The 20336-nt window shown below is 38.6% G+C and overlaps 1 protein-coding gene across 1 annotated transcript; it reads left to right on the top strand.

Moving 5' to 3' along the window:
* The first annotated feature begins 439 nt into the window (after positions 1-439).
* LOC137941214 (AUGMIN subunit 1) lies at positions 440-17235 on the top strand. Its single transcript, XM_068786530.1, has 6 exons — positions 440-820; positions 900-1032; positions 1148-1282; positions 15664-15787; positions 15936-16073; positions 16152-17235. Exons 1-6 carry the CDS (start codon positions 562-564, stop codon positions 16257-16259), a joined length of 897 nt encoding a protein of 298 aa, XP_068642631.1. The 5' UTR covers positions 440-561; the 3' UTR covers positions 16260-17235.
* Positions 17236-20336: the final 3101 nt, after the last annotated feature.

Genomic DNA, 20336 nt, shown 5'->3' on the forward strand with positions numbered 1-20336 from the left:
GATCAATGTCGGGGGCGCAGGGAGACGAGAGAGGGAAGGGAATGCGGGAGAGAGGAAGAAAAAAGAAAAATGACGACGCACGATGGGGGGGTGCGAGGAGAGAGAGCGAGGTCGAGAGCGTCGCCCGTCCTTCAATTCGAAGAAGATCAAAAAGGATCTTCTTCCACATGATTGAAATTAAGCCGTGGAGATGAAGGGCCCCTTCATCCCCTGCATCGAAATGAAGCTTCATCTACGCTCCACTAACGACTTCAAGTATTGAAGGGCGTTATGTGGTTGAAGATCATATTGTCCTTCGAGTTGACTAACCCCTTAGCCAATACTTCCCCATGATTTTTATATATTTTTTAATATGACAAACTGTTGGCTTATTCTATTATATATTTTTTTCTTATATCACAAACTACACTGGGTGTTGTTGTGTTGCGGCTCAACAAACGCAGCTTCTGTATTTAACTTCGGCCCCCGCGATTACAGCCACATTTTTAAGCAGCCGACAATTAGGCAAATCTCGTCTGCCACTGGTTTGATTCTGCGGGTTTTTGTGATTCCGTTTTCGTCATGACAGATTTAGCATCTTCAGCCGATCCACTGACGCCCGAGTCCAAATCTGGTTCCGATCACGCTCGAATCGCAGAAGTGAAGTCCTGGCTCGGCTCGCAGTTCGATGCCGTCGGGAAAGAAGTGCCGCATTTCGAGTATACGCCGAGAAGTGTGGTACATCTTCACGCTCTTGCCACTGTTTCACAGGCCAAGACACAAGCAGCAGGAATTGTCGCTGCCGATCTACGCCAGAAAGCCGCCGAGTACAGATCACAAGGTGGGGTAAAGGTTCTGCATGATAAAGTCTCTCTTCTGGAGCCTCTGTATCTGTGATTAACTAAGCATCTTTGCTGCAGCCGTGAGAATTAGGGAGATATTGGACAATGTGGGATTGGCGCTGGACAGTCTACCCCCCAGCGCCACTTCGTCTGCTCAAGTTCTCGCTAATGTTGCGAATTTGCTTAACATAAGAGATACTGAAATGAGTAGGTAAGTGTATATTATTCTGTCAAATTTTATTCAATATGGTGCTTTTTCTTTCGAAGTTAATATAGTTTATATTGTTAACTTCATTCTAATATTCTTTATTTTTATAAAATTGTAGTTTTCTTGTAGCTATGGGAGATATTTCTTTGAGGAAGACAGGCGTCGAGGAAAAAAGGGCTAAGGTGCAGAAGGAATCTAAAGCGCTGCTTGAGTATACTCGGAAGGCTCTTGCAAGGCTCACATATTTGAAAAGGTCCGACTCATAATTTTGTTTTCTTTAAATGACTCTTGGATAATACTGGCAGACTCTTGCAAGGTTCACTTATTATTCTAGGACTTTATTATAACTATATTAATGTGGGGGTGTTAATTAATTTGCTTCTACTACAGGATTAAACATGTAGTTTTCCAAACATAAAAGTGGGAAGGATGCCAGGTTGGACCAGTCTAGAAACTTGACGAAAATTACCTATGATAGGTTGGTTTATAGGGTTTCGCTCGATGAAACTGAGTTAGGAAGAGATTTCCTCTTTAAGAGAATTAAATCAGGTGCATCTTGTGCACTCGCTTATCCATTTATCCCAAAAACGCATAGGAAAATCCACCTTGATCCTAAAATTGCACAAGAAATCCACCTAGACTACCTATGTTTTTTATCAATAAAATGTAGTTATGTTATGTTGCCGATGTTAGAAAATATTAAAATGACCGATACATGAAACTACAAAGAAATGATTTGGTGGCTAATATTAATGTCTGTGATGTTAAGGAATAGTCCCACATGGCTTAGTGAGTACAAAGATCTTGAGTTTATTAGTTGGGAAAGAGGCTTCCTAAGGTGGCTAGTCATTTTGGGATGTGTCTTGGACCTAGCTTCACATGGTATCAGAGCAGGTACTTATTTGTGGGCTGTAAAGTTGGGTCCAAGACACATCCCAAAATGACTAGCCACCTTAGGAAGCCTCTTTCCCAACTAATAAACTCAAGATCTTTGTACTCACTAAGCCATGTGGAATTATTCCTTAACACTCCCCCTCACGTGTAGGCCCTCTTTTTGTGGCTCTACAAGTAGATAATTTAGGAGTAGGCAATTTCGGTGTAGGCCCTCTTTTGTGGCTCTACAAGTAGGTAGTTTAGGTGTAGGCCCTCTTTTGTGGCTCTATAAGTAGTTAGTTTAGGTGTAGGCCCATATATGAGTACCTGCTCTGATACAATGTTAAATTGGGTCCAAGGCCCTAGTCATTTTGGGATAGGGCCTTGGACCCAATTTTCACATGGGCTTTCACCCAAATTATCCACATGTAGAGCCACAAAAGAGGGCCTACACGTGAAGGGGAGTGTTAAAGAATAGTCCCCACATGGATTAGTGAGTATAAAGATCTTGAGTTTATTAGTTAAGAAAGAGGCTTTCTAAGTTGGCTAATCATTTTGGGATGGGCCTTGGATCCAACTTCACATGGTATTAGAGTAGGTACTCATATGTGGGCCTCTACCCAATTCACATGTAGAGCCACAAAAGAGGGTCTACACTGGAGGGGGAGTGTTAAGGAATAGTCACACAGGGATTAGTGAGTACAAAGATCTTGAATTTATTAGTTGCGAAATAGGCTTTCTAAGTTGGCTAGTCATTTTGGGATGGGTCTTGGACCCAACTTTACATGTGAACTACAGAACTGGTGGCCATGTGACATACGGCAATATGACTTATTTTGTCCTCCATATGGAGGGCTGATTAAAGTTTAGTGTTTATGTGGAGTGCCACATGTAAACGTGTCGGGGTTTACATTGGAGGGGTAAATTGTTTTTCTTTATGTCCTTTACTTGTATAGAAAGGTGCTTGTAACCTAGGTGTATCCTAGTTGCCCATGGGCTTCTTAATCCTATGTAGGTTGAAGCTGCCACTGTCTCAACCGTGCTTTTGTTGATATCTCCTTTGATAGCATCATTGTTGACAAACTTAGGCATTGTTCTTCTAGTAACAAAATTGAGTGAAAAAAGTTAAAATCACAACTTTCATACAATGTAGAAACAGAACTTTTTGTTGGATGTTAAAATGTGGTCTAAGCAAAAAAAGTTCATATTTCCATTTGAAAAAAAAATCTTGTTTTTTTTTTTTTGCAACTGACAGTCAGAACAAAAAGGTCAAGTCTGTGCATTGAGCATTTTTAGGCTGCCTAGGATTTCTTCTCTCTGATTATTACTTATTTAATTCAGGATAGGAAGTATCTTCAATTGACTTCAGAGGTTTTAGTGTCAAACTTCAAGTTGTTGTGCAAAATAGGGACTTTGATGTAAGTAAGAGTTAGTTGTGCTTTTAGTATTTGTGTATCTTGTACTTTATTTCTAACCTAGTGTGAAGAAAAAAGCTGAGAGTGATTACACAATTTTTTGGTGATGTACTTATTCTATGATCCTTTACATCTCCATTTCTTCCAAATTTTATTTTATTATTCTCATTATAACAGGATTATGGTGTTTTTTTTTTTTTTGGAGTAAAAAGGTGTATATTTCAATAAAGAGAAGGGAAAGAGTACAATACCTGGCTAAAAAGGACCTTCCTCCACAAGATGTTGGAGGGAAACGCCTAATTTAGCCTGAATATCTGCTAGATGATTAGCGGATCTAGGAATGTATTTCCAATTAGCGGATTATGGTGTTGGAAACTTGGTAATCAATCAATTGCATTTTTTTCATATTAATTCTTGCAGTTTGGATTTGTGATTCAACCAGTTCTATAAAATTTTCACCTTATCTAAAGTAAAACACTTTTTTGAAAAGGAAGTGAAGCACTTCTGTTTCAGTTTCAGTCAATTAAATCCAGTAATGTGTCTCAAATTATGTTTCGATCAGTTCATTACTACCGCTTGTCTGCTTTTGATTTAGTCATTAGAAAATTTTCAGTTTGCTGAAGTTGGTCTTCTCAGTGGTGGGTGTTTCTATCTTGCTTGTTTTGGTTGCTCATTTACTATCTTATTTGCAGGAGTTGCTATTTGCTGGTGATTTCATCAGTTTGGCCACTCCTTGGATGTGCTGTTTGCTGCTGTTCTAATCACTTTGATTCGTCATTAGTTGATTTTTCCTCTATATCTCTCATAGTTTTAGTGAAAATTGTTTTGCAAGCTGATACGAAATTTTCAAAGAGAATGGGAGGCCAATTTTTTTATTCAGGAAATCCCTTTTAACTGGAAACATAAATTTCTTTTGCTTTCATGATGTCTGAGTTTATGCAACCCAGTTAGGCATTATTTTTCCTCTGCTGCAATTCCAGATCAGAAATTTAAAAATCAGAAAATTTCTATTATTGGTCAAGTAGTATGAGAATCTTGCATTGTTTATCTTGGTCAGGATACTCCTTTTTATCTTCGAGTTGACAATTTAACTCAAAAGTCTGCTGCTGCAGCAGATGACAAATCTAATAAATTGATGAAAGACAACACAATTTTTTTTTCTTACTTTATTTTAGAATGATGGAATTCATTAAAGAAAGAAGAAGAGTACAAAAGGAGAAGGCTAAAGAGAAGCATTAGCATATAAAAGAGAAAAATACTACTACAAATGAACATCAAATGGGAAGGAATCTCCCACTCCAAGTCAAAGAAATGACCTAATGTGTTAGAAATCATCCATCGGATGGTTAATAACTCGGAAAATCATATGTTTTAATCAGTGATGTGTGTGAATACAACCAATAATCAATTAGGGCATCAAGATTAAGGCTTTGTCAGTGATGTGTGTGAATACAACCAAAGAAAACTTTCCACCAGTTGGGGCAGCAATGTTAGGGCTTCTGGGAGCCACTTTTATTGCCGTTATTCCTATAAAGAACGAGCAAAAACTCTTTATGTCTTTTGCATCATTAACTTGCTCTCTGATTGTTACAAAATTGTTACTGAAGTCCTAGCAAATAGGTTATAAATTTCCCCCTCTGCTATGAGCCTTGATCAAATTACCTTAATTTTTTGTAGGCAGATTCTGTAGTCAGCCTTCATGGCACATGAAGTTGTTCATTCTTTTCATTTGTATGAGAAACTGAGCATCATCTTAAAACTCTATATGGAAAAAGCTTTTGATAGAGTTAGTTGGTTCTTCCTTGAAATGTCATGTCTGTAATGTGTTTTATTGTCAAATGGAGATGTTAGATATAAAGTTGTCTCTTTTCTATTGCATTCTGCCTTCTTATCTATGGGTCCTTCAGTGATTCTTTTTGTGACATATGTGGGATTAGATAAGGTGGTCCTCTTTCTCCCCTTCCTTCTAACACTGTCAGGAAAGCTCTTAATGCTCTCTTTAATGTGGCCTAATAACATGGCTGGCTTGTGGCTAATCCAAATCCACATGCTCCCATCTATACTTGCCTTCTCCAATTTGCAGATGATATTATTTAATTTTATGGGGGTACATTGATGTAATAATTAATGGTAAACCTTCATTTCCATATATAAAACTATTTCATAGAAAAAAGTAAATTGGGCTAATTCATCAATATCCAACATTTTTTTTTAAAGAAGTGAAAATCAATTTCAAGCCCGAGGACAGAAAACAAAATTTGAGAGGGGGACCTCTTACAATGAAGGATTGGAAGGTCACTTCCTATTTCACTGGAGAATCAACAACAAAGTTTACTTATCTCAGTACATGCAATTAAGTACAAGACATTTCTGAAACAATGTGCATCATTTCATGGAAAGGCTGCCAATGATGCCAAGGGGGTTTGGAACACCAGCCAATCACAATACTTGAGTCCTCTTCGATCCATAGCTGGCCATGAGAAGATGAGAAGGCCCTGGTGCAGACTAAGGAGTTCCAACCATGGTGGAGTCCAAGAGACCAATAGAGCTAGGTTGAGCCATCATGGGTACGAATGACTCCTCAATGTCATCTGGTCAGGGATTTCTGTGGGCACAACCATCATTGAGTTTATCAAAGCCAAGTGGAGGGGGGCTCCATTCTGCTGTCTTCTTATACCGGGGAAGGGAAAGGCTAGCCACAAGCCTCCGATTACTTTTAATGATGTCACTAGCAATAGTTTGGAATTTTTTTCTAGTGCTTATCCATGCGAAATAGAGGAGTTGATGATTTCCAGCAAACAGTCTTCAGAGTTTCAGCAACCATTGCAGTGTCTTCTGTTTTGTTCTAACCACATTCTCCAATGTAAGAAAGCAAGGCAGGCTGAGAAAAGGATCTTCCCCAGCTTTGAAAGGTTGCAATCTTTGGTGAGATCAAATCATTCTTCCGCAGCTACTATTGTGGCAGAAATCCATATTAATCTTATTGAAGGAGTGCGTCTAGATGGCCCACGTGTAGGAGCAGTGAAGGAGGAGGACAGATTTCTCCTCAAGATCACATAGCATGCATGAGTTGTTGGGAATAGTGGGAACTCTTCTGTAGAGGTTGTCAAATGTGTGGGTGCTGTTTTTGGCAGCATTCCAATTGAAGTCCTTTTTTTTTTTTGTGTTGGGAGGTGGTGAGGAGGTAGAGAGACACCAAGCTCTAGAGGAGTAGGGTGGTGGCTTTGATTGTTAGGAATTAGACGCCCTAATTCCAAACTAACGAGAACAATAATAATAAAAGCGGAGGAAGGGAAAAAACAAGTACGAAAAAACACAACAAGATTTATATAGGTTCGCCTTAAGGTGAGACTATATCCTATCTTCCGTCGCTGCAGTAATCCACTATGAAGATGAAATATTTTACAAGAGAAAGCGCACACTTACAGGTGTTTCTCTCTAACCTCTCGGGCTGCAACTTGAGATGCTCCTTCGTATAAGATGATCAAACCCTAATAGTGGCGCCCCTCAATTATAAAGAGAAAATTAGGGCAACCGCATTACAAGAGTGAAATTCCAAAATAACAATTAATATATCGTGGACCAGGCGGGGGCATTCGCGACCAACTCAGCATAGGGCGTTAATTAGGCTCCACAACTTAACATCAATCCTCCCAGCTAGCAAGCCTAGAACAAGCTGAAGCAACCATGAGGCTCCACTATCTGACATAGTCCAAATGAGAGCACCAAGGTGATCTTTTTAGAATTTCATGCTTTCAAGCTTTGAGGAGAGGTCTCCAAACTCATTAGCCTCCTCATTCATTCCATACCGAATCTGAAGATCTCAGCCAATCGAGTGGTTGTTAAGCATCAAGGAATCAACCAAGACATGTTCAATTGAGTGGTTAAGTTAAAAATCCTTGGGTGAGTGATCCTTGTGGGTCCTCCATTAAGCCACCAGTTCTCCCGAAGTCTGACAGAACTGCCATTTCCAACATAGAATTTAACTTAGAGAAATTGTGAAGCAAGGGAAAGAAAGCGTCCCATAGGAGAGAGTTTGCCTCTGAGCTCCCTATTAATCAACCAATCATCCTCTATGAAGTCTAACTTATGCGCCACAATTTTTCTCCAGCATGTGCTTCTTTGAGTGTTGAATTTCTACAACCACTTAAGTTGTAGTGTGATAATGGTTTCCATAGAAGCTTTAACTCCCAGACCACCAAGCTTCTTCAGCTTATAGACTTCCACCCACCTAACCAAATGGTCCTTGAACCCATCAATAGTACCCCACCATAGGAAACACCGCTTGATAGAGTCAATTTTATTGGTGACACTGTCAGGGCAAGTGATGAATGACATGAAATAAGTGCATAGACCTGCAATTGAAGAGTTCAAGAGAGTCAATCTTCCTACTTTTGACAGCAACCTTCCTTGCCAAGTGGATGACCTCCTTTTCATCTTTACATTCTTTCAACAACAAGAGTCCAGAGGTTCTTGTCAGGTTGAGAGGAGAATAGTGGGAGCCCAAGATAGGCTGTTGGAAGAAAGATGAAACTGCATCCAAGTCAATTATTGGTGGATGAATCTCCAACATCAATGTGCCGACAGTGAATCTTTCTTGTACAACTTCAATACTTGGTTGTAGAGTTGCTCCTTACCTTCCTCTTATCTTGGCTTCCCCTCTCCAATTGACAACCATTGACTTATCCTTGGAACCACATTGAAACGTTTGAGGTGCATCTACAGACTTGTAAAAGTAATCTTCTTACCCTGGCGAGTAGAGTCATTTTGATCAATCCACCTTTGCTGGCTTGCTAATTATTTTCTTTTCTTCCTCCCTTGTTCTACCTTGCTGCTTGTAGACACAAATGCTTCTGCTCATTCGATTTTGAAGGGAAGGTGATGATTTCCAGCAACTATCTAATAGCAACTTTCATTTAGGGAAAGTCAAGAACTATTGTTAGCCCAAGGTTTCAATTACCTTTGGGAATGTCATGTCACGTTTTGGTGATAACAGAATTGTAGCTTGTGGTACTATTAGTGCTTGATATTAGGTTTGTTAAACACATCCTTTCAACAATCTAATAATTGGTTACAAGCAAGCTCAACAAGTTAAGTTAGGACAACTGATATGAGAAAACCTTGCCACATATTTGGTATTAGATGCCCTTTTAGCTCTGAACTTAGTGTTTACTTCTTTAGCTCTATGCCTATTCATCCCTTGCCTACCTCTTTTTTTTTTTTTTTTTTTGACAAAAAAAAAGGTGAACTATGTGGTAGGGGAAATTAATTAGTAACTAGAAAATTGCAAGGGTATCGGAGCAATGGAGAATAGCAACTTAGGGAGAGAGAGCTTTCTAGAGGAAGGTCGTTAGTATCTAAACCCTAAAGGACAAAAGGAGGAGAACTATGTGACAGGGGGAGTAAATAGCAACTGGTTCCTTGGTGGTTGCTGGTTAGCTGCTAGGCCCCAGGGAAATAGAGGTTAGTCACAAAATTCATGGTGCTTGCACAGTTAAATGTTATAGTTTGTGACAATGTTTTTCTTTGCATGCTAGTTAGATTTTTTTTTTTTTTTGGTTATTTATTTTCATCAGATGGTTGTTGGGAATTGGAAATTTTTTAGCAAAAGATTCCAAAGATAAATAATTTCTAAAATTCAGAACATGGGCTTTATGTAGGGTTATTAGCTGTCAACTTTACCAGCTTCCCAATTTTTTGTTTTCTGTTTATTAATGAAACAAAAACAGAACTAAAATTCTATATCAGTTTACCATTTATTAAATAGGTTGGAATGAGTAAGGTTTATTCCATGATCACCCGATTACCTAGTTATATGCAAGGGTAATTCAATAATTTTGTATTTGAGTCTATGTATTGAGATATTACATAATCTAAGTGACTTTTTAAAAGAATTATGTAACATATTTTAGATTGATTTTGGTATACATTAGAGTGTCATTGTCCAGACACTTGTGTATATGACTGTGCAATGTTTTTATCTATAATGATTTTTATAGATTTTAAAGTGATGTTCACCATTATTCTGTTTATTTCCCAATTATCCATTTTACCTTTTGATAAAAAGGTAAATAAATGATATATAGAATAAGGTATAGATACTCGGATAGATTGATATACAAAATAAGCTATTCATAATCGGAATGACATACAAAATAACTTAGTTTGTTCTGTTTATATACTATTTATAGCTATAACTTTATATTTTGTTATAGATCCTCTCAAGGAGGTCAAACTACTTAATTGATTTTGCCATCATCAAGAAGCGGAAAATGTTGGCTGAAAATTTCTATGCCTTTGGAAATCTCATGTTCTGATGATAATGAAAATTTTCAGTAGCCTGTGGTGTTAGTAGTGTTTTGTATCAGTGTATTTAGATACATCCTTCTAACAATTTCATGATTTGATAATAGTTATGATCAAATAATCAAAATCAAGTTTCAAATCAAGAGCAAAGCTAAGAGTTCAGATCAAGGGTAAAGCTAACAAAGAAAAGGAAGAATGGTGTTACTAAGGAAAAGTCAAACAAGAAGACATCAAACTCCAAATTTACATGTACTCGAGTCTTAAGCATGATTTTTCTTCCCAAAAAAGCATAGTTCTAACTCCATGTTTGAGAGAATTTGTAGAACATCTAGGGATAAAAGTTTATTAAAATGCAAGAAAAGTATGGATTAGTCTAATGGGTGTCAAAGTGTGAATAATGACATATTGAGTGGTCTATTCAAATGGTTAGAAAATTGATTTGAATCAATGCTGCTGTGCAGGAATTTTAAAACCTGGAATTTGAGTTTAGGGATAATTTGAATCAACCCTTAGGGCCTGTTTTGAAGCCACAAAAAAATCATTGATGTAATTAGCTTTTGATTTGCTTCTTCTTCACTCTTACTAGGGTAAAGGGTATACTTGTAATATTTGTACTTTGAGCATCTATAAATAAAGCTTAAGGGGGAGGGTTTGGACTAAGTCCATAACCCTATTCTTCCTCCTCTTTTTTCCTACTCCAAATTCGTCACTCTTATTCTTCTCCTAATCCTTCTCCCCACAACTCTTCTTCCTCTTCTCAACCCTTAATCCTCTTCTACTTTGATAATACTTCATGGAATCCTAAGTTCTAACACAAGACAACTAGTTTTTGTTATGCAAGTCGCCTAATATCCTCTTTCCATAGGAAGTACATCATTTGAGAATTTGGGTTGTGGCTTAGTGGTGTCATGGGGGAATTTCTAGTTGGTCTCGAGCTCGAGTCTCCTTAGGTTCAGGTTGTCCAAGTAGAATCTGTCGTAATATGTTCAAACCAAAAAATAGGAGTTAAGTTTGCTTGTGTTTTTGTGTCAGAAACATTCACTGGGCTTCAACATGCTAAAGAAGATGAAGATACCCCCTCTTTTAGAGTTACGGAATTTCCATTACTCCCAGCTATTTAATTCTCTCGCAACTCATAATCTGCCACTAAATACAACCCCACTTTTTATTCTCATCATCAAAATCTGCCCTAGCCTCCTCAAATTTCAGCCTCTAGATTAGCGCAATAAACCACTACATGTTTAAAGTGTGGAAAGATGGGTCATCATAAAATCCAATGTCTAAAACCTAAATAGCAGTGCCTAGTCCATGAAGATGGAAATGATGAGAGGATAGTTCTATATACTGTTGAGGATTTAAACAAAATTTTATTTTATTTTTCATTTCAGAAGAAAAAATATTTTTTTTAGGAAGAAGAAGAAGCTAGTGATAAATATACCTTCAAGGCCAACAGCCTTGAGAAAGAAGAGTTTTTCTTAGAGTTGAGAAAGATGAAGAAAATTGGTTACATCACAACATCTTTACTGCCACTTGTTCTCTTAGAGGTTGAATTGCTAAATTTATAATTGATTCAAGGAGCAGTGAGAATGTTGTTACCAAGCTCAATTTGAAGACAGAATAAAATTACAAGCATGCATGGTTGAACATGTTCAATAAGGTACCGGTCTCTAAATGTGCTTTTTTATTTTTGGCATTGGAGACAATTATAAGGGCATTATATGGTGCGACGTATTACCATTTGATGCATGCTACCTTTTACTTTGAGGATCATGACTATACAACAGAGAGGTCATACATAATATTAAGAGTAACACTAATGACTTCCTTACCAGCAGGGATAGAGACTCTTTTGCCTACCAAGGAGGCAAAGGCATATGAAAGTCTAACCATTTGATTTTCTTGGGCAAATTTTGAGAAGTAAATGTGATGAAGAGACACTACTTTTTGCTCTTGTATTTGTGGATTGCCGTAACAGATAACAAGCTTAAGTGGATACTCAAGTCCTTTTCTCTTTAACGGAGATTCATTATATGTGCAAAGAAACACCAGAAAAGGAGGGAGAGAACATGTTGAGTCTATACTTGAAGAGTTCAAGGGTGTATTTGTTGATGATTTTCCATTTCCACTTCCAGCTATGATGGATGTGCTACCCAATATTGCTCTGATGCTGGGATCTTCCTTTCCTATTTATGTACATTATTGAGTGTTTCATTAAGATCATGATGACTTGAATAGCATGGATTCACTCTTTCCTATTCATGCACTTTACTGAGCGTTTCCTTAAGATCATGAGGACTAGAATAGGCAAGGAGAAAAGCTAGTTTTGAAAGGTGTTGTTTGGGAAAAACTTGTCCTTGTGCTGTTTCAGTCTTGTTGGTACCATGGACATAAGAGCTATTAATCAGGTTACTATCAAGCACCATGTCCAATCACAAGGTTAGATTATAAGTTAGATCAACTCAGCAGTGCAACTGTCTTCTCCAAGATCTCAAGAGTGGTTACTACTAAATCAGAATCCAATGTGGTGATGAGTGGGAGACAGCTATTAAAACTAGAAATAGGCTTGGCGAGTGTTGTTAATACCTTTTGGACTTTCTAACGCACCTAGTACTTTCACATGGGTGATAAATGAGGCACTAAGGCCTTTAATAGGCAAGTTTATAGTTGCATACCTTGTTGACATTCTTGTATACTGCCTAGACTTGGCTACACATCTTCAATATTTACAAGAGATCTTAAAAATCCCTGAGAAGGAGATCTTAAGAAGTGTTCTCTAGTCACTTCCAAATGGAAAAGGATTGAGGCCAGATGAAGCTACTTGTTTTCGAGTGGAAATTGTCATGAGTGGAGTATGTGAATGATGACACGTTTTTGCATTCAAGTCATGGAAGGACCTACTTAAGGAAAAAGCAACCTAGTGAGTAGTTGGAGCCGTCTAGAGGTTGGGGCTGTAAATGTATTCAGATATTATGTCAATCTAATCCGAATCTATTACAAATCCCCTAACTTAACCCCTGAGACCTTGAGCTAGCTGTGGAGGATAGTTGGAAGAATGAGGCAGGTTTATTCCTGTGGGCTTAGTAGGTCAAGTAGAGTAGTTTTATTTCAATGAGACTCTTTTTATGAAAGCAGTGTTCCAAGTGAAGTAGGAGAATAATAGTCGTAAGACTCGAGTTCTCCATCCAGTGAACCCATGTGAGAGTTTACTTGATGCAAGTTAGTAGGCATGGGAACTCTTTGTGCTACATAGCATGTAGAGGGGAGATGCTCAGTAGTCGAGCACTATAAATATGTACGCTTTTCTATCCTTTAACTATTTAATCAAATGCAAATTTTCTTTTCACTAGCTACGAAAACCCAAAGCGTCTTGACCGACAATATAAAGGTCTATAGGCAGCCAACTCTTGATCAATAGGGTGTATTTTTTGGTGTAAGGAGTCTCACTAGCTCATCCGCTCCTCTGAGTAGGATTGCCCTTGGCAAAGATACGAGTCTTCAATTTACCCACTGCATTCATTCTGTTCCCTTCTTAGCCTAGTTTCCCATATCAGCCAAGGCATTCCTTCCCCATAACTATAGCTTGAACTCTTGTAGGTGCTTGTAGCTGCAGGCAGCAGTGTCTCAAGTCCCATGTTAGTGTTAGTGTGAAGTGTCTTAGTTAATCGAGTCCTTAGTCCTTGTGTCTTAGTGTTTGTCAAACTTAGTCTTCATGCATTACGTCACATGAGTCATAAGAGTCAAGTTTTTCTTTGGTGAGTCGCACAAAGTACATAACTGTCACCATCATTCTATCTCAATTCCCACCTATTCTAATCTGTCCCTACGGGTCTTCTCTAAACCTAGAGATCACTCACGAGTCCCACCATATGAGTTCTAGTCCTTCCTTAAGTCCAAGTCACGAGTTTAGTGTTAATTAGGTAAGTTACTTAGCGAGGAGATTGACAACCTTCTTTCTCTAGTACTTTCCTAATGAGATTACAACTCTCCTTCCCAATCTTGTCTAGAGCCTCTCACATTCCTCACTATCATAGACAAGAATCCCCTTTCCCGAAAGAGTCATTTTCTTCCTCCCCAAGTCTCTCCTTGTCTACTTGAGTCAAGACTTACTAAATTTGGTCCCCTAATTGGTGGCACTTTAGGAGTCTATTTTCCTATTCAAAACACTTCCTTTCTTCTCTAGAGAATTACTAACCTTTCTATAATTCTCTCCCATGTCCTAAGAGCATCCCCAGTCTTGTGTCCTGGTCCCCAAATGTTCAATTTTCAACCTTCGCCTGTCAAACCGTCAAACCACCTATACCATTAGATTTCCAACTCCCTAAATCATCAAACTATAGTCTCTCTTTCCCTAACTTACCTCTCAATCCGTCCTGTAACTGTGAAACTCCAAAAACCTAATTCTGTCCTTGCGCTCCCTAACTCCTCCAGCCATAGTTTCATGTAAAAATTCCATTATATTCTACATGCAATACTTCCATAAGGTATTTGGCACTCTACCCTAGCCACATGAACCTTTGTATGCAAGTTGGGATGTAACAGAATCTGTATCTAATGGAACTTGATCAGATATCCAATATATGATATCTGTAACCAAGAGATTTGAATCCAATAAGTATCCGAATCCAGAATCTCTTCAAAATTGACAATATTATAAATAACTTATGTTTAATATTTTTTTACGCAAATGGACAAAAAAGAAATGTGTGATAATATTGTAATATTTGAGAATATTACTCTTGATTACAGTTACAAATTTAAAAGTTTAATAAGTATAAAAGTGTAGATTTTCTCTTCTTTTTTTGCGTTGTATTTATTCTTGTTTAAGATTTTTTTACGCAACGTGTTTATTTTTCGGATTTCGGATACCTGTAATCGTACAAATCCAAATCTTGCTATATCCAGTCTGCATCCGGCCAGTTTACTGCCCAACTAGAGGTGAAAACAACTACCTGGTCTAAACCCATCCTGGAGTAGGCTATGAATGCTGGTTTGGTAGTGCTATATGCATGTGAGATCCAACTTAAGGTATAGGTATTGGATTCAGCCAGCCTAATGTAAGATAATCTTTAAAAGCCTAATTTTTTGCATTAAATTTGTGTTTAAAGATTTTGGCATATTTGCTAAACACCTAATGGATTCTTCTCTTGAGGTTTAATCAATTTAGGAAAGAGATCCTGCTAAGTCAATCAAAATTTCAGGAAATCCTTCTCTTATGGTTAATCCAGATATGGCCTTTGTCACTTTTGTTTTTTTGGTGGGGGCGGGGTGGGGGATGGGGTGTCAATGCTTTTCTTGATTTGGTCGGAAGCAAAATTTCGATACATTTTCCAATGTCAATGGTTTAAGCCCATTGGCGTAGAGCAGGTACATGGTGTTATGACCAGGTAGTTCATCCGGCTGGATTTTTTAAACTAAACTTTGATGGAAGTGCGTTAGGTTGTCTGGGGTTAGCTGGATATGGGGGGGTCATCCATGACGACAAAGGAAAATTGCTCCTCTCTTTTTGCGGGTCACTCGGCATATCAGACTCAACAACAACCGAGTTATCTGGGTTGTTCAATGGCCTGAAGCTGTTTCATCAGAGAATGGAAGGACCTTTATTTGTCGAAGGCGATTCTCAAGTTGTTATCAGTTGGTGTAAGAAGACATGCAAACCCCCATAGCGGCATTGGGATCTTTTTGATGATATATGTATTTAATTTGCCAAATACGATGTAAGTGGAATTATATTCTTAGATCCGCAAATCACTTGGCGAATAGTCGGGCTAAAACAAGTGTTTTTCTCCAACAGCTTGTTGTGGAGGAAGGTCCTGTTTAGTATGGTTTGTATTTTTTTTCTCTCTCAGTAATATATTCACACCTTTTTTTAAAAAAAAAGGTACATGGCGTTTTGGCTGATTCACTGGAAAAATCTCCTTAATCTGTATAACTCACGATGAGTGTGGATATGTTAAACATAACTAGTCTAGTTTTCTATGGTCAGCGATACATTCTTACTTTATTTTTTATTTGACTTTATTTTTTTGGTTTTCATTTTCAGAACCCTTGCGCAGTTGGATGATGAAGTAGGCACTTGTGATGAGCAAATGCGCCACTGGAAGAAAAACTTAGCTCTCATGGGGTCAAAAGAACAACAATATATGGAACAGGAGTCACTTTATAAGGTAAAATAATTCTTTCTTACTAGAATCAACAGGTTGATTTTTTTTTTTTTTTTTTTTGTTAAAGTCTGTTGAGCTTGGCTTGTTCCGATTCTCTGTCGAAAAAGTAGTGTTCTTTTTTGAGAAAACTCATCAAGCATGTTGGCAACAGGCAAAACTAAATCGTGTAGGCTACACTCCAGAGATAAATCATGGGGTGCTGATAGAAATGTCAGAGCATAGGAAAGAACTGGAGAGGAAAACGAAACCCATCTTGGATACTCTGAGAAGTTATCAAGACTTGCCTCCGGTATTATTTCTTGTCTCTTCTAATAATGTCTATTATGGATTAAATAGAGGCAATTTGAGCATATTTACGTTTATGCAGGACAAAGCTCTTGCAGCTTTAGCAATTGAGGACAAAAGGAGACACTATGCAGCTGCTGAGAAGTACCTCGAGGAAGTTCTGCATTCTGCTCTTACCACAACAGACTAGTGCCCTCTTGGATGCTATGTTGTATACTAGATAGTTGGTCCTCAGGTTCCAACATAGATTTGTTCTAGGATATAATCTACTACTCTAAACACATTTCAAATGTGTAAGTGTTGAAATATAGGTTATCTATTAAAATGGACAATCTAGGACGGCTCAATTTGGAAAATATAAGAGCTGGGAAAGGCTATGTTGGCTATGTGGGTGTGGCGACTCTCGCTCCATGAGATTGAAGACGAAATGATAGTATCGGTTGCGAACAATGACTCTGTGTGAGGACTTGCTGCTGAAGTTGAAGAGAAGAGGCACGCAGGCCATGACAACGGCGCTAAACGAATCATTGCAGAGCAACCGATCATTCTGACATGGCATTGAATCTCTGGGGATGGATTTCTCCTCCTAATTGGATTGTGGATTACTCCAGCTCCACCTCCTTGAAGTTTCCTAGATCATCCAAAAATAGAGTCGTATCCCAACAAGCAATCCTACTTTTGGGTTGAACTCAACAACTATGTATTCCCCACCGGCAGCAGAGAGTCTTCGAGTTCTAAAAGCAGCTAATTTGATCATCAAACGACAGCTTTTGGATAAAATATAGTCCCATCTCGTTGAGAATCCCTGCACCACCAGAAGCGTAATTCACTCCTTTCAGAATCGCGACGTCGTTGGCCGATAATGAAAAGGAAAGGCGGTGGAAGCGGAATGTGAAGCTTGGAGGCAATATCTGCAAAGTCCATCATTTGGATGATTCTCGGAAATGGGAAGAGGTCAAGTTCGAGAACTGCCGGAGAAGCTGGAGCAATCTCGCTTCCGCAGCATCTCCCTTGAGCATTGGGTGGATATTAGAATAAAAACAACCTGCATTGGCAAAAGTGAATCTCGAAACAGTGAAAGTAGCTTCCCTCCTTGGAATAAGGATCCAAACTCTCTCAGTTCCAATGATACGTCCATGGATATGCATGCGGAAATGTCATGTAGTGGGTTCGTACATTCAACTTGTGTTTATACCGCAGCCTCGAGAAGGAAGATCATCGAATAGACCGATTGTCGTTTAATGAAAGAACAAGCATGGACAACTACAGTTAGGTGATGTTAACAAAACGAGAGGCATGAGGATGGAGGAAATGCGAGAGAGAATCATCTTGGAGGATATGGAAGAAAAGTAGTGGAGAGAAGAGAAAGCTGGACTCTCACCATTTGGAGAAACAAAAGTAATTTAGGGAAAAAAGAAAAAAACTAAACTAGAAATAGTTAAAAGATCTACTAAAACTAGATTAGGAGAGAGAAATGCATCTCTTAACTTTTATTTATAATAGAAAAAATAAATAATCATATTACTATTAAATTACCCATGTCCCAAGTACATCCAAAGTCTTACTCTTAAATATAAGTTTTAAAGTAATTAAACAACTGAACATGAATAGAATACTAATATGAGATTTGGCAATCTCTAATCGGTTTAACATTAAAAAACACTAACTCGAAATGTATATACAATATAAATTTTATTTAAGCAACATGGCCACATGGCAACAATAGGACTGTAGTATTTGTTCATGTGTAATTAGGAAATAGAATAATATATTAACCGCTACACATACATACACGTATACACATATGCCCAAATATAAAAAAAAGTTTAAATATTTAGCATAGTTGTAAATTTATGTACTTAATTTTGTATGTTAGAATTTAAAATAAATTAGATTAATCACAAGTAACTTTTAATACTTAATTGAATTAAGCTTAATGACCATATAAAGATGTCAAGGAATTTGTGTGAATAACAAATAGGAAAAAAAGAGAGTGGTCTTTGTTAGCAATTAACTCAATTGGGCTTGTATTAATTTGGACCAAGCTAAGTTTTGTTCTAAGTTTACAATTGAATAAGTCTTCAAAAAAAATTGGTTAACTTGTTTAGGGAGGGGGAGATTTATACCCTCAGATCTTACATGCTGGAAGGCTTCACTTCATTTGAAAGACGCTAGCCAACCTTGCTTTCTTCGCCATGCAAACCGAGCACGAGAGAGCCCTCCATCAAATCTTTACTAAAATAAAAAGAAGATCCGACTTTCTTAAATGCAGTGCCATGAACAGGAGTCCGTAGCCGAAACAGCCGACGGTTTGTGCCGAAACCATCTTCTCCTCTAGACGTAGGGCTGGGCAATTGACATGATATAAGACAGTCCCATGTGCGCTCGCCTGTCTTCCCCACCTTGTCGAGACCATTCATTTGCCGAACAACCATCTGATATGCTCTATATCTTCTGCTCAGCAGGCGCCGACGGACTTGAATTTTTCTACCCCGGACATGAGCGCCGACTGAAGCGAAATCTGACAATACCCAAGACGGGTCCCATTCAAATTATACTACCATCAACTACTACCTCACTTTAGGGTTCTCTAATGCTCTGTAGAAGTTTTCTGTCGATTGAGCACGTAGATGACTGCCATTGATTTCTTCTCTTTGGTTTGAATCAGAATTGAAAGATGAAACCTTCTTGAAAAGGCCCACGGCCCAAGCCCCAAGAAGAATCTTGAAAGATGAAACTGGCCCAGTCAAGTACGTGCTTGCATGTTTGCGTACACGTCAGCAACTAAACCGCGAAAGCGTAATTACCTCAATACTCGATTCCTCCGGTCAACCGGGCCCACTCCCCACTCGACGCTTCACGCGAGGCGCACGTGCTCCAAGCTGCCCACCTACGTCGGAGAGCAGGTGGGGGGAGGAAGCGTCGGAGTAGAAGGATACCACAAATCCAGATCCGCCAAGTGTCATTGATAACCGCTAGTTTTGGCTTTTGACACGAGCGGTGCACTCTCACATGCCGGCTGACACCGCCTCCAGCTCTATCACGTGCTATCCAGGGCCCCCACTTTATTATATTAAAAAAGCGGGTCAAGTTATTATTAAAGAATTATTTAAAAAGTCATAAAAAAGAATCTGCCAAGTTTTTAGTTCTCACTCGCGTCTCATCTTTACTCATGGCAGCCTTCTCGGCCGAGGAAAAAGAAGAAATCCGACGTGGATAACTGACCGAAATTGACATACCAAAACTGGAGTAAATGAAAGGTGGACCCACAAGATGACCTTTTAGCTCCAGTCCATGTGGAGAACTGGCCGTACCCTTCGGCTGACCCCCTCCCCCTGCTGACTCGGACTAGTCTGTCTGATGAGGCGGGAGCTTGAAGTGGTGTCCGTTTCTACGTGGCAGTTGCCTGTGGTAAAAGTGAAAGAAGCGGGGAAACAGTCAAGTTGTTTTCTTTGGGGCACGTGGTTAGATCTGGACCGTCGAAGGATCTAGCCGAGCTGTAACCGTTGTGCTTAAACGTGGTTAGCGAATTTAATAAAGGAGAAAATAGGGAGAAAATGTGGGAGAGGAAACGGGAAATTAATTAAAAAATGGATAAAAGAAAAAGGAAAAACGTAATTCCCGAGGAAAAATAAAGCTGGGGAATCCCGATGCAGACGTGGACGCTGATGCACTTAGCCTCGGCGACAAAAACCTGCAAGATCGGTTCAAAGGAGTTGAATTGAAAGATTAAATTTTCCCAACATTAAATTAAGACCATAATTAATCTACCCCAAAAAAAAAAATCCTCTCGTTCAATTACTCTCCTGCCCTTCATATCTACCTGTACAAACATTCTGTTATCCTTTCATATTTTTCCTGCATTGACAAAATTCTCCTTCCGCCTAGGCCCTACATGTGTCTAATGTGGGCCCACCAATGACATGTTTGTGGTGTCCCTCTAATTTAAACGAAGATAAAATCACAATTTTATTTGCTATAATATGAAATTTGAAGCCGAGAAGGACAAGATCGTCATTACCGGAACAAGGAGAGAGTAGGATCGAGACATAAAGGAAGCAGTGGTGGTTTCGTAATTTGAGACAAATTTTAGGGGGTTTACTGTGATTATTAATTTATTTAAGCTTTTTCACCTCTTTCACGTTTTTTTTATTTTCTCCCGTAAAAAGAAAATCCGCGATTTTAGCTGTCCGCCTGTCATCTTCAGCGCAAATAAACCCTTCACTCTCCTCTCTCTCACTTTCTCTCTCCTTTCCCTGCCTTTTTC

This window comes from Aristolochia californica, unplaced genomic scaffold (assembly GCF_029961685.1).
Source record: "Aristolochia californica isolate CCGP_79_NKW_82.1479 unplaced genomic scaffold, dmAriCali1.0.hap1 SCAF_9, whole genome shotgun sequence".
NCBI classification, from domain to species: Eukaryota; Viridiplantae; Streptophyta; class Magnoliopsida; order Piperales; family Aristolochiaceae; genus Aristolochia; species Aristolochia californica.

Bases quoted from the DNA above. Each gene is read 5' to 3' on its own strand.
- LOC137941214 (XM_068786530.1), top strand. From the start codon at position 562: ATGACAGATTTAGCATCTTCAGCCGATCCACTGACGCCCGAGTCCAAA. The intron at 1,283-15,663 runs GTCCGACTCATA...TTTCATTTTCAG, and splicing joins AGGCTCACATATTTGAAAAG to AACCCTTGCGCAGTTGGATG. The intron at 15,788-15,935 runs GTAAAATAATTC...TGTTGGCAACAG, and splicing joins AACAGGAGTCACTTTATAAG to GCAAAACTAAATCGTGTAGG.